We start from the raw sequence: 22,571 nt of genomic DNA, 5'->3' as shown, positions 1-22,571 counted from the left end.
TTACTGAACAAAAATGTAATTCAGTTGTAAATGTTTGAGACGAAAACGAAAATGCAGCATCTAAAGACGACTCTAAAAACATCAGTTACTTCTATGTCTCCTCCTTTCTTCTCTAATAAAGCGTTGGATCCAATAAATTTACTTTATTTATTGTTTCTTTGATCAAACAATTTTTTAAATGATTAATTGTTTTCAAACCTATACCTCGCTTGTGGTTAGTCTTACAAGAAAAATGCAAATAACTACTTTGTAGAAAATTTTATGGGCTCTAATTTTGGTAAAAAAATAAACATTGATAGAAGTAGCAGATTTGTAGATATAAGCAAAAAACCCAAAAAAGACTGCATTAAGTTTTTCCCTCTTCCTCGAGCTCGCCTAATCGTTGGCGAGTTACTAGCTTTTAAAATATAGTGTCTACATGACACTACATAATTAAACATTAGTATACCATAAATATTTATATGGAAACAGTGTGTGTAAAGCATCTCCCAACTAAACAAAGTGGGCAATATAAGAAAGAAAAACATATTTTTTCCTCGAGCTTTCCAATTGAAGACCACAATTCAGCATTTGAAGATGACTCAAAAGATATGATAGGATGAACATTTGAACTCAATGCATACAGTTTATTAAAAAATTAATTCAAAATATGTATATTAAATTAAATATATATTAATATGTTATTGAACAAAAATGTAATTTAGTTTTCAATGTTTGAGAAGAAGACGAAAATGCAGCATCTAAAGACTACTCTGAAGACTTCAGTGACTTCTATGTTTTCTCTAATAAAGTGTTGGACCCAATAAATTTGATTTTTTTCAAAACTTATCAAGAACTTTAACATCAAACCATTAAATATGTTAGCCGCTTTTGCAATCGTTCGATATCTTTATAACCGTGAATAAATTTCGAAAAGTAAGTTGTTGAACAACAACGCAACTAACTTATCCGCGAGTTTGTTCATCTGTAAATTGTAAAATTTAACATTAGGAATTCAAAAATAAAATTGATGTCAAACGTTACCAACAAAATTTTAGTATTTGTTTTGCTTTTCTGAAGAGTGTGTATAAAAGTAATTAAACCAACAATAGTGATGTATTTATACAGACTGATCCAGAAATATTGTGTCTGTTAGCAATCTAAATTTAATTTTTGAAGGATATCTATGGAGTACGCTTCCATTTAACAGTTCAATAATTCAATCCGACGCCAACATGCTCAGTTTTTCTGGATCAGTGTGAATATTTGTTCAATGTATTTACATACATTACTACATTTGAGTATGTTTATAAAAGACAATTCGAGTTGAATTAACTTTGCCTATGCATTCCAGCACGTTATTATTTTTTTCTAAATAAATTTTTATTGGAAGGATTGTGTTTCATTTTATTAAGCGATGTTTTTGTGCTATTGCAATTGTTATAGATGATGTTATTATTTTTTTCTAAATAAATTTTTATTGGAAGGATTGTGTTTCATTTTATTAAGCGATGTTTTTGTGCTATTGCAATTGTTATAGATGATTTTTTTATTAAAATGTCACGTAACAGTGTGCATGGGTACAGAAACATTTAACTTATATAATCTTTTAAATGTGGAAAATAAATAAAATGTCTTGTTTAAATTTTCCGCTATTGTCGAGTTAGTTCGTTCTCTTAAGGTTAGGTAGCGCTTTCGCCGAAAACGAAGGGTAGATTTTCGACCATATATTATACAGGCTGAGCAAGGAGAGATTTGTTTTGAAGCCAGCAAGTGCAGGTGGGGCTAGGGAAAATGAGAGTTGGTACGCGAATTTGACCCTTAGGTACCCCTTCTCTGATGGCTTCATTCAAAATATTTCCAAGTGTTTCGTTAATATTCGTCAAACTTCGTGCTTTACGATTGTGATTAAAAGGAGAAATTGTAAATTTTGGACTTAGATTTGCCTGTGAATGGGTACAATTTGGTTCTTGCGTCGAAATATACAAGAGAAGATTATCCACAAGGGCTTATTCATCGGTAATGTCATCTGAAAGTAAGAAACTACCCGTGTTAACCTAAATATGGAAACCCACCTGTGGCATTCTAATTTTCCGTTTTGATACTGAATATTTTTGAATAGTATAACTATGAGGACATGTCATAAGATAGAATTAAAAGTATTTTAAGTGAGGCATTTTTTAAACTCGAATACATAAATTGTTTCTGAATCTTTTAATGTTTTTTCAATTGTTTGCTTCTTCACTACGAGCTGCCATTGAACATGGAGTAAGCTTCCTCTTGTCCCTCACTCATCTCGCCTTTAGATGTTGGCTTCAAACAACCTGCCTACAAACTCGCTGTATGGCGAGTCTATACGATATATGGTCGAAGGTCTGTACGTACATTTTTGCGAACGCGGAAAGTGGATGCAAGATATGAGTTTTTGGATGCAATCACCTGGCATTGGGAGGTCGCTCATGTGTAGTACAGGTTCCAACCATCATTTCCAACTAAAAATTAGTTGAGTTTATAAAAGATAACTCACAAACGCTTCAAAATTAATGAATGGGGTTTTCAGGACATGAAAGCATCTACGCTTTTAGAGTCACCTATAGGCCCATAAATCAAAAAAATATTTGTTAATAAGGTTTTTTATTTTTTTAAACTAAAGATTACAACAGTTTGTTTTCGGAAATCCAAAAAAAAATTAATTTTAGACAAATAGTTAAAAGTTATCTCTAATAAATTAATGATTTTTTAGAGCAAGCAGTGTATTATCTATCTTTCACAGTGGCTATCCTTTGGAAAAATATGCAAATTTTTGGTTATAATCTAAACCAAATGTCAACAAGATTCTAGTAAAAATAAATGTATATTCCAATAAAAGAAACGTTTGCTGCAGTGCTAGGTAATAATTGCGGTTCATCTCAATGGACTCGTCCCGAAATTTTGTTAATTTTATTTTGTTTATTTTATACCTATGCCCAAAAATTTGGAAGAATGCCTAATAAATATTAATATTAAGTCATCATGACATCACGGGTTGTGAAGCGTACGAAAGCGCTGAAGGGTCACACAAAAAAAATTTTTTAGACTAAATTGCCAGTTAGTAAGTCGGAATTGCGAGATACTAAGTCGGAATTGCCAGTTAGTAAGTCGGAATTGCGAGATACTAAGTCGGAATTGCCAGTTAGTAAGTCAGAATTGCCAGATACTAAGTCGGAATTGCGAGATACTAAGTCGGAATTGCGAGATACTAAGTCGGAATTGCCAGTTAATAAGTCAGAATTGCCAGATACTAAGTCGGAATTGCCAGTTAGTGGGACTAATCAATAAACGACAAGTTCTCTTCAAGATTTGGAATAGTACATTCCGTGAAAATAAAATAAATTATATACAAGCACATATACAAGTTACAATTACGATTGTTATAGCAGCGGTGCAATATATATTAATACACAGGGTGTTAGGAAATTGCTAATTTGTACATGAGTGTGTTATGAATTATGATCAGACGAGTTAAATACTCTTATCTCATTTTCTCAAAAAGTGTATACTTTCTTCAAGAATTTTTATTTAAGTATCTAAGTATTTTGTTGTTGAAGAATAATGAAGCAAAAAGTAAAAATTCTTTGCCAAGAATGAAGGTGTTTGCACTATTATTTCGGATCCAAATTCATTTGTCGTATAAATGATATAGCATAAAAGGAATAAGTAACATAAAAACTGAAGAAACCTTTCTAAATTCCTTTAGAAATGTTAACAAAATTTTTGAGTCAATAATGAAGATAAATCTGGCAACACTTGGCACAGACCATTGTTGTTCAGCTGAAACCATGGTAACGCTGATTGCTTATAATGTCATTAAAATTTTTGATTCGTTTGTCAGCGGTGGTGGTTTTTCAGTTTCAAAAAGTGTCAGTGAAGGATTAAAACGTTTTCCTACAATGAATATTGTGACTTGTATTTGTTGTTTGGTGAATACGCAGGAAATGCAAGTGAAGCCGTTCGACAGTATGACGATACCCAAACCGAAGTCATCCAGACGAAAACTCTTTTCATTGACTGGACCAAAGAATGCGATCAACTGGTTGATCTTTTACCAAAAGAACTTGGTCAACCAAGAAGTACGAAAACAGTAATTGCAACAGAAACAGTTTAGAAGAAGAACTCGTGAGGAGTTGGTGAACCGAATTCACGCCGCTAGTGCTACGATCACTCCAGAAACATTACAAACGGTGCATGCCTGAGCATTTGTTATAATTTTTAATGCATTGTTTATTCGTAGTTTTAATTGATTAAAATATCTTACAATAAATAAAGCTGTTCTCCGCACTCTCTCTCAAGAACAAAAATAAAAATTACGATGATGGGCGAACTAATCCGACTAACAACAATACTACAACGGCGTAACCATGTTTTTAAACCCCAGAAATTAAATGTGATTAACACCTTTTAATGGTATCCAACACTTTAATTATAATTTTTAATTTCAGTTTTTACGTGTACCTTTGAGCAATGTTGCCTTTTTTCATAATTTGTTTAGGCTCTCATGTAAAAACAAAGCATGTGGAATTTTTTTAAACATTTTTTCGGTACTCTGGGGGATTACCCAATTACTCCCCTTCAATAAGGTGCGCGACTTTTCGGACAACCTGTATGTCAAATTTTATAAAAATTGGATAAATATTATTAGAGATAAAAATTATAAACTGTATTTTTGGGGCAACTTTGGGGGTTAATAATTCCACAAGAATTTAAAAAAAAAAAAAAATTAAATATACTTATGATGGGTTTATTTAATTTGAATGCTCAGTATTTGCAATGCATTACGTTGCGGGACACCTGCATATGGCTAATATAGCTAACTGGAAAATATTTCTCAATGTTAACAGAAAGTTGGTAGGTGTAACTTGAAATTCGTGAATTCTGTATTAAACTAAATGCCAGCGAAACCCTTTGAGCTAAGAAAACCCATCAGAAACTCTCAATTTGTGCTCCATTTCATTAAAAAAAAATGCAAATGCGCTGTTGGGAAATTCTACTATGAATTCCAATGGGATATAGGTTTGAAACAACATTAATAGAAAGAAACATTAACACAAAATAGACATTTTGGTTATTGGCAGTTAATGAAGTTTTGGTCAAAAATTCATAAAATAAATAAATCAAATTACTAAAAGAGACAAAATAGTTAATTAATGATAAATCAGTGATGATTTTCTCAAAAGCCGCTAAAAAACGAAAACAAAAAGAAATATTAACATATCATGCAACAAAAGGCAAAAACTATCACCTCCACTGTCAGTCAAAATAAGATGGTACTTACCTATTATTTGTTCTTTTCAAATCAACTGGTGGAACTGAACTAAAATTAAAAATGAAGACACTTTTAAGAACGCAAAGACAGTAGGGGAAGGGGGGCAGTATCACGTGATTGCCCTTATCTTTTATTACATTTATTTATAAGATCCTCAGCCTTAACTTGTGAGATCACCCAATTATAGGAGAGACGTGCAGTCCACAATGAATACTCAAATAACTTGAAAATGAATATATTAATGGAAACTAAATGGTTAACAAAATACATATGAGAAATTTATTGATTATATGATTTACAAAACTTAATAAACTTACGGAGTTTAATTAACATTCCTGAATTTTAACCAGCAAAATCATACTAATCAATGCAATGAGGTCTTGAATTAACAATGAAACAGTTTATCAAAATAAATTGTCCAGCGTGATTGTACCCAGAGATTGATTCTCACAACGGATGATTTTCCATGAACGGATCAACTTTTGACAATTTCTGGACACTAAGAGGTAGCTAAGAGTTATCTCCACTGACAACTTGACTAATCTCAAAATGATGCGACTGATTGCGAACAAATTAACTGATCAAGTCAATATGGAGATTCGCGGCTTCGCCTATTTATTAGCACAGCCATGTGACATGATCACATTATGCAAATCTGACTTATCTTCTGTTTGACGTGCTCATACACGTGTCATGGTCATCCTTCGAGAGGGGTGAGAAGGTTTATAATACGTCTTTAAGCAATTAGCTTAACAAGGTTTTGCACTAAATGGTGATCTATTTCAGCATTTTTCTGCACTAATTCGTACGCAATATTAATTGAAATGGAATTTTCCCGATTTTAACCGTGAGAATGCGTATAATTTAGCCTCTTTACATTGGATTTTGAAAAATAATTACGTCACAAAAAGACAAGGGCTATTTAGCCCGTGACAGAAAAATATGGAATTTTACAGCTAAACTCGTAACGTATCTATCATGGTAATTAAGATAAGACAATCTAATGCGTCCGTTCCTTTTTAGGTGCCGTAACCAAACGGACACAATAACATAAAATTCGTGGATCGCGAAAACAATTAAAATTACAGCGAAACTTAGTAAAATTTTGAGTTTGCAAAACATAAATTAACTTCGAAAAAGCGTAACAGTAATAAAACTCTACAATTCTTAATTTCTCTTCACTGCCTTAAAACTATATTTTCGTATACTCTTCCTTTAAGTAAGTTACTGCAAACTTCCAGTTTGGATCTTCGATCAGCTATTGACTTTGTTGAACAAACCATTAATTCTTTAAAATTATTACGAAAAGACGCAGAAACTCATTTTGAATTTTTTTTTAAAATAGTCCAATATCATTTACACGAAATTTTCAACATACCAATTGTGGTACCCAGATTAGTTTCAAGACAAACACATCGAACCAATGTACCATTTTATTCGCCAGAATTTTTTAAAGAATTTCAATTTTCATCCCTCTTTTAGATTCAGTAATTTCAAACTTAGAAGAAAGATTTACAAAACACAAGGAAAAACTACAGGATTTTCAAAGTTTAATTCCATCTTCGGAAAAAATTCAACAACATTTTCAAGAATTTTTCGCGCTCCATTCGTTTTTGAAACAATTTTGAAGGCAGAATTTGAATTATGGAATAGGAAATTTGAAAACACCACCATACCTTTACCATCTTCAGTTATGGATTTATATAATGAATATAATGCAGTATTGTTTCCTAATGTTAAAAAACTTTTACAAATAATTGCGACGCTTCCTGTTACAACGAGTACTGCTAAAAAATCTGTTTCTTCCCTTAAGTATTTAAAATCTTATTTACGCAACAATACAGGACAAAATAGATTAAATGGCTTAGCTTCGTTATACATCCATCGTGATATTGAAGTAACCTGTGATGAAGTGTAAGATATTTTGAGTTTACGAAAGACGAGTAAACATCATTCTGTGAATATATTTTTTTAATGTATGTTTTTTATTTTTATATGAATTTGTGTTTTTTATATGTAACAATGTAGTTGTTTTAATTTGAAATACATATATTTTTATCATTATATTTTTAAAACATAAAATTTCCCCCCCCCCAAAAAAAAATCTGAGTGCGCCACTGTTGTGATTAGACACAAATTCATCGTGGTAGAAAATGCAATACGATTCAAAAGTTCAATTTTAATAGGACGGGACTTTTTACATAAATTCAAAGTAAACATTTGATGATCAGAAAAGATGGTCGAAATTCTGGGGTACAGAATACCTTTAGAAACTTAAGATCAAATACGTACGATTGATTTAGATAATCCCGCAGATAAACGAAAGGATGAATTTGCCGGCTTGGAGCACTCGGATGAGATGACTAACTTTCGTGAAGTAAATAAGAATTTGATGAACCGTGAAGTAAATAAGAATTTGATGGACCGTGAAGAGGTCACCGATTTTGATGTCCCTCGGAACACTGTGAACCTTAAGGAACAGCTTAACGATCTGAAGGATAATCTCGCTGACACAAATGAAGAAATACGATTCGATTTATTTAAATGTACCAAAGGACCCCCGGACCACTGTAAACCGCAAGGAGCAGCATAACGGACCGGAGGATAATCTTGTTGGTACAAGTGAAGAGAGAAGTAATGAAGAAGCTATCCGGATAGAATTTGATTTGAATTTGAGTGTTGCAATAAAATGAAATTGGTATCAATAGAAGTTTAGATGAAGATAATGAACATACATCCGCAGGAAAAAATCTATCTTTTACCACCCTGGATCTAAATGTGATAAAAGATGAACTGCATTCCCTAAAAAGTAAAGTATAAATGAACTCAAACCATGCATTTGACAATACGACCAGAATACGATCAATAACCGAAATATTAGTTCCGGCACGATGTCGCGCGCTATGTGTTAAACCTATACATAGACGAACCTTTAGTATCAGATTTAATCATTATTGAACCTTACGAGAAACAACGACATGAAATATTAACAGCTCGCGCTCTTACAAGAAATTAAAAAAAATGTCCAACTATTGAATCCTTATCATGCTTCCATTAAAATACAAAAAGGTGAAGTAATTGAATTAGCATACACCGTGGAAGAGGTCCTGTGTGAAGAAAAGAAAGAAGTCACCACGAGGAAACTCACCGTTCATTCTGCAAAAATGGAAGAACTTCTGAAAACGTAAAACTACCCTCATCACGACATAAACTTGTGGCAACAAAAATTTGAAGATTTAATAGCGGATATATTTCGTGTACCAGATCAACGATTAACCAGTACCCCGGAAGTAAAACAGAATTATTATAGAAAATGTACCCCCAATTGCGATAAGACCTTACAGAGTACCTTATCAAAGAAAGGACATTTTGTATAAGGAAATCCAAAATTTGCTGGACAATGATATTAATCAAAAAGCACGTCACCTTGGTCGGCTCCGGTAATTTTAATTGAGAAAAAACGACACCCAGGAGAGGACTCCGAATTCAGACTTTGTATCGACTATAAGGAACTGAACAAAGTTACAAAACCGGACTTTTTCCTCTTACAACATATTTTTGTCAATTAACCGACTCATGTCTATTTTCCAACATGGACATGGCAAGTGGTTATTTTCAAGTTGAACTTCACCCCAATGATAGAGAAAGCAGTGCATTTAGCACCCCCACAGGATATTACAAATTTAAAAGGATGGCAATGGGGCTACAAAATGCCACCAGTACATGGCAGAGGCTCATGTACTCGACATTCTCGAGGATGGTCGGTCTGGAACGTCTGGTTTACCTAGATGACGATATAGTATTCGGCTCATGAGATTATACGGAACATCTTGGAAGATCAAGGAATGTATTCGATAGAATGCGAAAAACCAATCTAAAGTTTAAGCCGACTAAATGCAATTTCATGCTAAAAGAAGCCAAACACTTGGGCCACATAATTTCTGCAGAAAGGAGATAAACAGACCTAGAGAAAATAAAAGCTGTTGAACAATGCCCAATTCCTAAGAATTAAAAGGAAGTTCGTGCTTTCTTATGCCTTTGTGGTTTTTACAGAAGATTCATCCATAATTTTGCGACTAAAGCCAAACCTTTAACAGAATTAGTCAAGTAGGACACTAAATATTAGAGAATCAAAAACATGATGAAGCTTTTAATAATCTTAAGCAAGCCCTAATCACGCTACCGGTACTCAAGTATCCTGATTTTTGACAGCCTTTTATTTTAGCAACAGATGCATCGGGAATTGCTATCAGAAATACAAAATCGAACATCCAATCAGTTGTGCTAGCAAAAGTTTGATGGACGCGGAAACCAGGTACAGCACGATTGAACGGGAGACATTGGCTATTGTCTGGGCTGCCAAATACTTACGTTGTTATTTGACAGGTAGTCGATTTATTATAATTACGAATCATCGACCTTTAAAATACCTTTTGACCATAAAAGAACCTAGCTCACGCTTAGCAAAATGGGCCATGTCCTTAACCGAGTTTGACTTTGAAGTTCAATACCGTCCTGGAAAACATCATGTGGATGCTTTTACCCGCATAGAATACCCGAAAGAGAAAATGTCGATTCAAGCCATACAACAGGATTGTACTACCATTATCTATTTTCTGGAGGATATCAAGAAGGCTCAAAGCGAAGATAAGGACATTCAATCCTTGTTGCAAGAGAAATGATACTACCAATCTCCTAATGGATTATGCAACAAAGAGCGATTGGATAGAGAGCGACATGATAAATTACTGGTGCCCAAAACAATGCAAAGCATAATCCTTCAAGGGTACCATAATTCTCCTTTTATGGCCCATAGTGGGCGCACCAAAGCAACTGAATTACTCAAGCGTGAATTCTTGTGGAAGGGTATGCAGAAGCTGTGAGGAAATATTGTGAAGGTTATGATTCATGCAACATCAGGAAAAATCACCCGATACCTGCGGTGGAAATGCCTGTACCAACTTGTACATTGGACTTACCTCAATGGACATCGTGGAACCACTCAATGTGATCAGCAATGGAAACAAATACATTTTAACCTGCATGGATTATCTAACCAAATATCCCGAATGTATTCCAGTTAAAGACATGAAAGCAGAAACCGTCGGCTTCCGTCAAAAACGTGATTTTACGACATGGAACACCTAGAATTCTTCCAACAGATTGTGGGACACAATTTGAATCCGACTTATTCACTGAGGTTTGTCTAAAGCTTCAAATAGAAAAGATTCAAACAAGTCCTTACCGAAAGGATGCATCACGTCTTGAAAACAATGCTTTCTCATTACGTCACAGAAGAAGAAAGTAATTGAGATGAGATGTTACATTACGTTCTAATGGCCTATCGAATTAGAATACATGATGCGACAAATGAATCACCTTTCTTTTTAATGTACGATACAATCTTAACAGTCATTATCCCGAAGAACTCATGGCACGAATAAAAAAGGCTACTCCAAGCTGCAGACTATTCAGAAGCAGAATCATGTCTTCAAGTCAACAAACAGAAACATCTTCCATAACAGACCTCGAATGGGATGGAGAGTATGATTTTGGGCACCAAGATGAATTAACTTCTGAGGACGAGTATGAGGATGCAAGGGACTATGCAGAGGACCTTGAAGATTAACAAAACCCTCACCACACCTGAAGTAGGGGAGATGTTACAGAATACCCTTGGGTTCTGCGAAGTGCCATTTAACATACAACAATTGAAATCTTGAAATTAGTCTACGTAACTTAAATATCGATTAGAATCTAGATAAGACAGAACTCAAACCCTCTCAGAAGGTAATTGAAGAATTTCTATTGCAGACTTACCGCTCATACTCGTCTTGGTGCGCTGTATTATGGGAAGAACAAACTCCGTCTACTAACATTACTGTTGTGTCACTGAACGACGTATTTCCATGTCCAGATCCTACCCTTAATTACAATTCTGAACCCAAGGACATACAAGTAATCCAGAAAAACCAATTTGAGAAGATTCACGTAAAAATTTGTCTAATGGAAGTAACCCGTTAAATCATGCACTGTGGAATGTTTAGTCATTCCAGCATGGTTTCTCGAGCCTTATACACATACCTCCATAAGATAGGTCGAGGTGGATGCCTTAGCGTTCATGAACATCAAGAAATCGAAGATTCTACGGACATATCTTCTTAGGATTAGCACTCAATAGCACCAACGGTGGAACAATAGCCGGAAGTGTTAGCATGAATGAAAAATGTACTGGAACTAGTTACACTGACAATGGAATAACTTGGGACGACGTGGTTGTTACAGCTTCGGTAAAAGTAACAGTTCAAGACTATGAAGCTAACTTGAAGCTGGATCAAGATGAAATAAGTCTGAGGGGAGGAGTTACTTGTTCATTCCTAACAAGATACCGTATCGACGCTGTAGTTGGAGAAATTGTCTGGAATCCAGTAGCTTAACCGGACTGTGATAAATATTCAGTGATATTTTGCGGAAAAAGACATATAATTCGTCAAGTGAACGATCCTCAAGCAACAAGCTATTTAGTGGTGGAAGTGACAAGGTATTTGCATTATTACTAATGAAACCCGATGCGGTGTGTGGAATGCGCGTTTGGCAAACTGAACATCCTAAAAAGTTAGTAACAGAAACCGAACCGGAACTCATTTCACGAAATTGGAAACAACAAGTTACCACTGAGAACATCGATTTATCAGTTTATATCAATTCGAAATTCCTCTACATGGAACAACCTCTGAAGACTTCAATTAATCGTGCCTATGCCTACACCATCCATCGAAGATGTCTTCTTAGACGAGAAATCTTGAAGAATCGATTAGTGTTGGCACCTTTATCTCCAGCACGTTGGTAAAAGGACAACTTGGATTCATTGGGAAGGTCGCAGGGGAAGTCTTATACATTTTGCAAACCTAGGGTGCCTGTTAAGGTGGATAACGAGACCTTTTCATGTCACCAGTGACAAGAATTCTTCAACGTTATGCAGAACAAATCGAATGTAGCACATTCTTGTACCGCCATTGTACAACATTACTAATCATTGGACAAGCTTCAGTCCCCACATTGGCGTTAAAATTTCACCTGTAACTCTAACCGTGGACACAGAAGGACATTTTTCTTTCAATTCTATACAAATCTTGGAAACCGGAGGCCTTTATAAACCTCAAGAAATCTGTGAAGCTCAGCAAGCTTTGCTATTTGGCTTTGAAAGGATAGCCATTTTTCAATATTTTAACGTAAAGCGTTGGGTCAACCTGTTGAATCACAAGGAGTTTCAGTGTTATCACCGCCAAGGAAATTAAAAAACTGGCCGACACCACCTTACAAATAAAGTGAAAAAATATGATCTGGAAAGTATTCAGGTAATTACTTTAAGTTGTCATCAATGCAATTACTATACATCGCACCCATGGATGGTCATTAAAACTACTTGCAAGTTTCTGGGACACTCTACCACTATGGTTTCTGCATTTAAAACATAGAAAAGAGGTTGCCAGGCATTTAGATGAAAGAACTGAAACTTTGGCTATTCCAATGACAAATATTGTTGCTAAAAACAAACAGCTAACACTAAGTAAATCCAAACCATGTCTTGACACGTTAAATTATGAAATATAAAGATAGATAATTTTACCAAAATAACGCAAAAGGTTATGGCTAATTCATGGAATTACGCTAGATCCGGAAAACAGAGTCACAAATTAATAATAAATTGATATCAAAGAGGATCAAAATTATAAATGCTGAGCGAAAAACAGTAAGAAATGATTCCGAATTATTACTTCTAAATGTGAAGTCGTTAATGTCAAGTGAATAAAATCACTTCACAATTTGTGAAGTTTTACTGTTTAGGTGTTAGGACTTGTGATATTGGAAGCTACCAGTTCCCTTTTGGAAAATGATCTGTAAGTGTTATTTTTCTTAAATCCGTTTGTCCCAACAAAATGATTAATGACATGTTATTTCAGTTGTTAACTTACAATTTCTACGGAAGATCAGTAATCCATTATTAGTTGTAAGATTTATTAGTTAATTGACCGAGATGAACTTAAACTTTATAAGAAAACAGTTTGTATAAAGATTAACACGTTTGTCGAACATCTTATCTAAATTACGTGAACTCAAGCCGCCTATTTGAGTAATTGGAGTTATGGTTTGTGTCCCTTCTAACCTGTTTTTAACCTTTGGCTATTTTCAAAAGATTACCGATGTCATATCACTATTGATAACACTTTCCTCCAAAAAAACTTTAATTAATTATTTCATTTTAATTGTTAAATAAACGTCTTGACTTTGTAACGCTGTTAATACAAGCAAAATCAATCCAATAATCAACTTGTAACTTTTGTTCAGATTTTTACCTGTACCTTGTAAATTTCTCTAATCAACTGAAGCTGTAATTATTGTTTAACTTTAAATTCAGTTATTCTGTAAGATGCTTCAAATCCCTGTGTGTCACCTTAATAAATCAAATTGTTAAATAACTCAGTTAAGCACCAAATGTAGTTTTCATGATTGGCATTTATATCAATTATTTATATATTATTTATATATCTCTATTATTTTTAGTTAATTAAATTCTTTTATTTTAAAACTTAAAATTTTTTTAAATGACTGCATCCCAAATAAATTTATTCGTTTTGGTGTGGGAAAACTGCTCAGACCATTTTGAAACTCAAATTAAAAAATAAATACAAATTGTAAAACTCAAAACTGCCATACTAGGATAATATCGCTTTCCATGGACGTGGATGTTCCCGACCTGTTTTTGAAAAACAGATAATCACGTACACCACTTGATTGTTTTTCTAGCTGTTCTAACAACTACCTCGTAGTACAAACTGGTGAGAAGTAATAAAATAAAAAAGGCAGTGTGATTCAGGTTTGCTAGATGTTTCCGGCAATATTTCCCCGTGCTAATTCTAAGATATCTCCAAAACACAGGCTTTTTTAAAAAATCCCCAATAATTTTAATAGTTTTTATTAACCTTGCAATATAAAAATAAAAATAGCAAAACACAAAAATACTTAACCACATTCAGTGACAAGAAAATATATGTTATAAAAAACAAAATAAACTTTTCAACTTGTATTTATAACATAAAAATCTAAAATTATAAAAAACAAAACTCATCTAAAAATGCTTCCAAAGCTTTATTATCTTCTGAATCTTTATTATCGTATATTTCTGAACTAAACTTTAGTAACATATATTTTGTAGGAACAAAATTGACACAACCATCACTTTTCAAACTAAATCGAATTCTCATGATAACACTGCTGTTCTTACATGTATTCTGTTTCGCAACTTATTATTTTTTAATAATATTGACAACAGAAAAATATCTTTCCACTGTTGCGTTGGAAAAAGGCATACTTAATAGTGATAGAGCTAATTTTCAAATATGGGGAACCGTTGTTCTCCTGCTGAATTTTTATCTTTGGAAACCTCTACCCAAAATTCCTCAGATGAGTCTAGTTTGGACCACACTTTTTGCGGCAAACAGTTCCATTCATTAATAGTTGAATCAATATTTTCACAAATGTGTTTAAATGCTACACATAGTTCCGTAATGTCAGGTCTTATTTGTGATGTAGCTTGTTGTGAAGACATAAACTCATTTTCTGTAGCACATTTATATTTTCTAGAATTCTCTTTTGGAGTTCTTCACATAAAACGATAAAAAAATTGCGATATCGGTCCTTAATTGTTGTAAGTTTATTTGCAGTCACAAATCTGGAATTTTCTGTAAAATAATATCTAAAGTTGATGGTATTTGCACCCATAACGTATTCGTAAAATTTGAACGTTGATAAATTGTTCTAAGCAACTTTAGCCAATTGTCTAGGGACAATCAATAGTTAAAGATACAAATAAAAAAGAGAATAACAGTTGGTTTAAACTGATGAGAGGCTTCAAATATAACTTAAAAATATATATATAACTGATTGGATGTAGAACTCAACAATCCATATAGTTGCTTAGCAATGTAGCAGCGTTCGTTTGTTCTTGCTGAAAAAATATGCAATTTCAGAGCATCCCATTGATCCAAAATCTTCACGATCGCTTCATATCTTGCCAGCCATCTTGTACCTAATAATTTATTTTTGAATTTGTCATAGACAAATGCATTTTACCACAACCAGTTTTTTAACTGTGGTATTCAATATTGCACTAAAAGAATTATGACGACCTAACTCCAAGTGATTTTTAAATTCAGTAGCCATGGTTATAGAATCACCAACTTTAATTTCTAATGATTTGTAAAATGTGGTAACATAATAATAACTTTTTCATATCAACGGATGTGCTTTTATCAATAATGACAGAATATGGGCTATTGCCGACATCATCTAGCAAATCTTTAAAAAAACAAGGTGACAAAAGATCTTTTATCAAAGCATTACACTTTGTATGATGTAGTTTTATGTCCTTTAATAATACGGAGCTTTAAGTTTGTTGTTTTATTAAGCTGCCAAGATGATCAATTGTATTACTTGAAGAGTGTTCTGCTATAAATGCTGCAATTTTTAATTCTGCCACTTTGGGTTTGAAATGAAGCCTGAAGAATAGAGCAGCATAATTACTTTTAATACGAAATTGTTGTTGTCAGTTACTATAGACTGATTTGTACCTGTGGGGGGACTGGGGGCGTTTGAAACATTTTTTCTGGGTGCAGTTGGTACAATACATTTATTTAATTTTCTTGTTTTCTAGATGCCGGGGGTAGGTGCAAGAAAGACTTCAAGGAGGTAGGTTAACTTATAGAGGTACAAAGACGCGTATAAGGAAGTAAAACCAAGAAATTCTTTGCGAAAATGGGTTGAGAAGTACGGCGTAAATCATTGTTCGCTATTAAGATATATACGAAAGCGAAATGCATCAGGCACCGAAGAAAATCCTGACATGGGGTACAAAGCACACAACCGAGTCTTTATTGAAGAGCAAGAGAAAGAACTTTCAAAATATTTGATTCGATGTGCTGATATATATTTCGGTTTATCTAGCAAGAATGTAAGAAAATTAGCTTACGAACTATCAAGTATAACTTATCACGACCTCGAACTTGGGATGACAACAGGATGGCGGGTGCAGAATGGTTTCGGATGTTTACGAGAAGAAACCGTAAACTTTCTATATGCGCAGCGCAAGTTACAAGTCTGTCAAGGGCGACTAGCTTCAACAAAAGCAACGTTGATGCCTTCTATGACAATTTGACTACAGTCATGGACCGTCATAAGTTTGAGCATCTGAAATACTGATGAAAAAGGCATAACTACAGTACAGAAACCAGACAGAGTGGTAGCTAGGCGGGGTACTCGTCAAGTAAGTTCAGTAACTTCAGGAGAAAGGGGTACTTTAGTCACAGTAGCATTTGCGGTTAATGCAATCGGGATTGTAATTCATCCATTCTTCGTCTTCCCGCGAGTACGTTACCAAGATCATTCAAGATCATTTTATCAGTGACGGATCAGCAGGATCTGATGGAACTGCAAAACCGTTTGGATGGGTGCAAGATGATTTATATATTCGTTTCTTGGAACACATCAAAAAACATGCAAATGTGTCTCCTTCACTTAAAGTGTTACTTGTAGTCGACAACCATTCTTCACACAATCATACTAATGCACTGGACTTTTGCAAAAAAAACGGCAGCATTTTACTCTCTTTTCCTCCCCACTGTTTTCACAGACTCCCAACCACTTAATCGATCTGCATTCGGCCTTTTGAAAAAAGCTGTAAATTCAATCTGTAATGCATGAATGAAGAACCATCCAGGAAAGACAATGTCAATTTATGACATTCTAGAGATTGTAGCATCTGCTACGCCGCTTGCTCTTACACAAACAAACATTGAAGCTGGTTTTCGTAAATCTGGCATTTACCCTTATAATAGAAATTTGTTTATTGAGATCGATTTGACAGATAGGCCAAACCCCGAAAATACAACAAAAGCAGAATTTGTTCCGGTTTGTAACATTGTCACACCCGATGAAGAAACGCCATTAATAATCAAACCACCAATAGAGTCAGAGGAGCCCTCTAATGTACATGAAGCTTTTGTCATTCAACAACAGGCTATGAATATTCGACAGAGTTCACCAGTTCCACAAATTGATCAAGAAAATGTTTCTGTAGTTCTGAAGACTTTGACTACAACACTCAAACGTCACAGCAGTATTAGTATTCAGCAAATTTCATCAAAACCCTCTCTCTACAAGTGCTCAACAAAGTATTCCGCTGACAACTCGATCTGAATATATATAGCCTCCTCTAATGCTCCACTTATATTTTCACCAGAAACAATACAACCATTACCGAAAGGTCCCTCGAGAAAAAGCAACAGAAAGCAGAAAACCAAGAGATCTATAATAAACACTGATACACCAGGGAAGGAAGAGATAAGAAAAGAACATTAAAACAAATTGAAACGGATCAATCCTAAGCAAGTTAAAAAACATTATTTGAACGAAACTAATAAAAAACAGGAATCATCATCAGAAGAGGAGGAGTAGTACTGCCTTGTTTGTATGTCGCAATATTCAGAGAGCTGACTTGGAGAAAAATGAATACAGTGCATAAATTGATAACTGTGGGCTCACGAAAAGTGCAGAGAAGGTAGTTTTAGCTATGTTTGCTACAATTGTGACTCTGAGTGATTCCAAAATTAGAATTTCAAACTAAGTATAATTTTTCTAGTCGAAGTGCAATTTTTTCTTAATGTTTGAAATACTGTTAGTTATTTATACCTTTAAATATTGGATCTTTAAAAGGCGCCATAATTATTCCTAAAATTAAAATAAATAATAAATAACTAATGTTATAATATTATTTTTTGTATTATTCACATGTGTTTCAACTGACCCCGATCACTGTTCCAACCATTCCTGGGATGGGGACGGTTGAAACAAATCAGGTCTTTTTTTAAATTTTATGTGACACTAAAAATAATTTTATTTTTACTCAAATGGTGTTACCCATCACTAGATAAAAACACGCTCCCGTGTTTAACATATCTCCATCAAGTAGCTTATAAAAGGCTTTTGATCCAGACCGAAATATCATCAAAAGCAACGGCAAATTGTTTGCAACAAGACGAAACTTATATTTTGAACATTTCGTCAAATAAACAAAGACAAATAACGTCTGTTATTGATAACTTACATGAAGTTCACGATTACATTGATGATGCATGTGACGACATTATTAATGTGGTCGACCAATCATTGTACATTTCGGACATTATTGGATACATATCTGGGTTTATTGTTCGCAAATTGAAAAAGAAGATTAATTGTCAAATATGCTGCTCTGCATTGGAAGGCAATTAGATCTGTTATAAATTTTTGAACAGGAGAAATAAGGAGGGTTTGAGTAAACCCTCTGCAGATGTTTTTTTAATCTGCAGAGCTGCCGAAAATGTATTCAGAAATTATGAGATGATCTCATCAGGAAACGTTATTTTAACAAACGTTATTTTTTAACAAAAAAAACAACTAAAATTTTGTGAATTATTTTTTAAACTGAATGACCACATTTTGGATCAAGATCCTCTGAACAATCATTTGCTGCAACTTGTAAATTTAATTTTAAAAACTTTTTTTACGATTCGGTTGCACCACAAAAATATGTCATCAATGAAACCAAAGAAATCAATGAAAGCCGTTTACTTTGCTTTTTTTCTCCTTGTTGTAATCTTTAAACTGTTTATGCCGCAATAATAAAATTTTAAATTAGAATTCACGTTTTTGTTTTATTTAAATATTTTTTTAAAGCTAGAAGTGCTTAGTTCTATTTGTACTATTAACATCTACCAATAATACATGAATTAATAAATCATTCGTTGTGTATAAAGCGTTTTTTTTTTTCAATTTTGTACGTAATGCCAATGCAACGCAATGAGAAATTGACCAAACCCACTTGATCTCGCAACGCTTCATCTATACAATTCTAACGTCATTGCATCTATAGTACTTTATTGGCTCCGAAACTTGGCAACACAGCAAGGATTCGCAAAAGATACAAACTTATACTTTTAAACAGGAATAAATTTAATCCATGGACATAATGTAATCCATGGACAAATAAAGTTCTTCTATTTGTTTATAGAAAATATCTGTGTTAGGTAAGTCATGGTCTTGTCCCTTCCCCGATAATTTTCGGTTTGTATCTTGTAGTTGGCTGATGATGGGGTAGTTACCCCGAAACAATTGTCCCTGTTTTATAAATAAATTTCTTGGGGGGTGACTATGAAGATCTCTTGATACGCCGAAAGAAGACCCTGCTGAAAATTTGGTTCATCCAACAGTGTCTCCATCGCCAATTGGTTCCAGGTTTGTCCAGATCAAGATTTCCTCCCACTCACGCTCGGCCACGACAGCCCTAAAGACCGCCTGCTCAACGTGGCTCAAGGAAGAGGTGAGACCCCACTACACCTCTCTCAACTCCATCAACTGGCAGCTGAGGTACTGCTTCTTCAAATTAAACTCTACCCTACATCCACTGGAGTTTGACATCCTGGACCAAACACTTCGAGACAACATATCAAGGATAGGACAAGTAGATTTTATTAGATTAGGAAGTAAGTTGGCGAGTTTAGAGTCTAGACAGATTCCGCAAAGAGATAAGATTTACTGTAAGAAGTTCTCTGACCACAAATTTCACGACAGAGTTGTTAATTTATCCTCACACAATTTCACAAGGAATGAATTACAATTTCTAGAGAAAGGCCTTAAATACATTCCTTTCTCTAATACCTCCTATAGAGATATCCAAGAATTAGCAGTAGACTGTCAAGTCATCTTAAACAGACTACCAAAAGAGAGTGTGGATAAGTTAACACCTCAGCTCATTTCCGCACTTAACAAGATTGATGATGGTGTTGCCTCCACCCAGAGCCCTCCTTCTGAGGACTCTCGCATTTTAAGAAAGATCTCAAAGATGATAAGCGCTCAGAACAATCTCATCATCTCCAAGGCTGATAAAGGTAACGCCGTGGTCGTCCTGGACCGGGCAAATTACAAGCACAAAGTGCACGAGTTCCTGGACACAGGCTCTTTTTCTAAACTACCTAGAAACTGCATGAAATCTTTTATGAAATTGGCAAAATCAACAGTCAACGATTGCCTTGAGACCCTCAAATATTTCAATTGCTCCACCTTCAATTTGATTCCGATGAACCCTAGGATTCCCCGTTTGTACGGCCTACCTAAGATCCACAAGCCCGAATGTCCCATCAGACGGGTCGTTTCTTTTATAAATTCTCCCGTCTACAGACTGGCACACTGGTTGAACACCACACTGAGGAACATCGTCCCCTTCGACAATTCCTACTCCATTATCAATTCAGGAGACCTGACGGACAAACTGAGGAATCTCGAACCACCCCCGGATTCCTTTCTGGTCTCTTTCGATGTCACCAACCTGTTTCCATCGATACCGTCCAAGGAGTGCCTTTCAATCGTAAAAGATCTGCTCTTTGACTCGGGTATCCCAGTTTCCCATGCGCTAAACCTGTTCTCTCTAACCGAATTAGTACTAGATCAGAACTTCTTCCTCTTCGACTCCGATTTCTACGCTCAGGATTCGGGTCTGGCCATGGGTTCCTCCCTCTCGCCCCTCCTAGCAGAGATCTTTATGACTAAATTAGAGAAACAGATATTTGCACGCCAGGAGAGTGACAAGATCATATTCTGGTACCGATACGTCGACGACGTTCTGGCTCTCTTCAAGGGCTCTAGGGCTGATCTGGATGTTTTCTTGAATTTCATCAATGGCCTCCACCCCAACATTAAATTCACACTCGAGGTCGAGAAGAACAACAGTCTACCCTTCCTAGATCTGCTAGTGATCAGGTCTGACAAGTTATCGTTCGAGATCTATAGGAAACCCACTTGCACGGACTCGGTTATTCCATTTGAGTCGAACCACCCCCCGAAATCCAAGATTGCCGCATTCAATTCACTGATATACAGATTGTTTAGGATTCCCCTCAGCCCTGAGTCCTTTGATAGAGAGTGGAACATAATCAAACAGATAGCGGTAAACAACAGGTTTCGACTCCCACTGATAAAGAGAATCTTCATGAAATTTTTCAACAGGTTGCACCTGAGTGCATCTGTTACGCGAGAACCGATTTCCATCCCGTCAGTCCACTCCCTCCCCCTTACCCCCTCAGACTGTCCTCCGCAACTCGGGATTCGTAGATTCGTCGTCAAATATGTAGGCAAAGTCTCGCTGAGCATAGCCAAGATCCTAAAGAGCGAGGGGCTAGACGTTTCCTTCAAGTGCAGTGGGGGGCTCTTGTCCTGCATGTCTCTTACCAAAGACAGATTACCCCCAATGTCATCCTCGGGTGTATACAAGATAAGGTGTGGTTCATGCAACGCTGCCTACGTCAGACAGACAGGTAGAGAGTTCTCGGCTCGACTCAGGGAACACGTTAAGTATATTGATAAATATTCGGATACGGACATCGTGACCACCCCCTCAACTTTTGCCAATCATATCCTAGAGAACAAGCACTCGCTCAATCCGGCCCTGTTTAAGATCCTTCACAGGTGTAACAAGAGCTCAAAACTAAACTTCCTAGAGGTCTTGGAGATTTTGAACTGTACCGGTCTTAACTTCCGTCTGTAATGGTAATTAAAGCTCAGGGTAAGGGTCCATTTTATTAGTAGTTTTTGCAAATTTAAAAAAAAAAAATTTTGTAGCTTTTCTAAGTTTAAATTCATCCTAATTAAAATATTAGTATTCGTAAGTTTAAATTCAGTCAGACTCACAGTTATTTTTGGTACCCGCGGGTACACCGTCCTTTTTTGGGTCTGGCTCTTAATTGTAAGCCTAGCTGGAGGTTCGTCTTGACTGACAGGACAACCTCCAGCCGGTGCTCCAAAAATAATTAAATAAAATTGTTTGTTTGGTTTTGTTTTCTTGTTTTATTTGGTCCACTGTGAGTTTCGTCACTTTGGTCTGGTCCGCTGTGAATTTTGTTTGGTCCACTGTAAATTCTGTCACCTGTCCGCCATTTGCTTCATTTTCGCCGCCATGACAGCACGCTTGTAACGTTATTAACAAATCCATGTAATCCATGGACAAATAAAGTTCTTTTATTTGTTTATTGAAAATATCTGTGTTAGGTAAGTCATGGTCTTGTCCCTTCCCCGATAATTTTCGGTTTGTATCTTGTAGTTGGCTGATGATGGGGTAGTTACCCCGAAACAATTGTCACAATTGTCACAATTTCTGACAATTTCTCAAACAATAAATTTCTTGGGGAGCGACTTCGAGTTT

The 22,571-nt window shown here is 35.2% G+C and overlaps 1 protein-coding gene across 1 annotated transcript; it reads left to right on the top strand.

The window, feature by feature from the left end:
* The first annotated feature begins 10,264 nt into the window (after positions 1-10,264).
* Positions 10,265-21,917, top strand: LOC103315148 (uncharacterized). Its single transcript, XM_064359618.1, has 3 exons — positions 10,265-10,403; positions 19,588-20,766; positions 20,821-21,917. The coding sequence occupies exons 1-3, from the start codon at positions 10,265-10,267 to the stop codon at positions 21,915-21,917; spliced, it is 2,415 nt and encodes an 804-aa protein (XP_064215688.1).
* Positions 21,918-22,571: the final 654 nt, after the last annotated feature.

This window comes from Tribolium castaneum, chromosome 11, assembly GCF_031307605.1.
Source record: "Tribolium castaneum strain GA2 chromosome 11, icTriCast1.1, whole genome shotgun sequence".
NCBI classification, from domain to species: domain Eukaryota; kingdom Metazoa; phylum Arthropoda; class Insecta; order Coleoptera; family Tenebrionidae; genus Tribolium; species Tribolium castaneum.
This window is presented reverse-complemented; position numbering and strand designations above follow the sequence as displayed.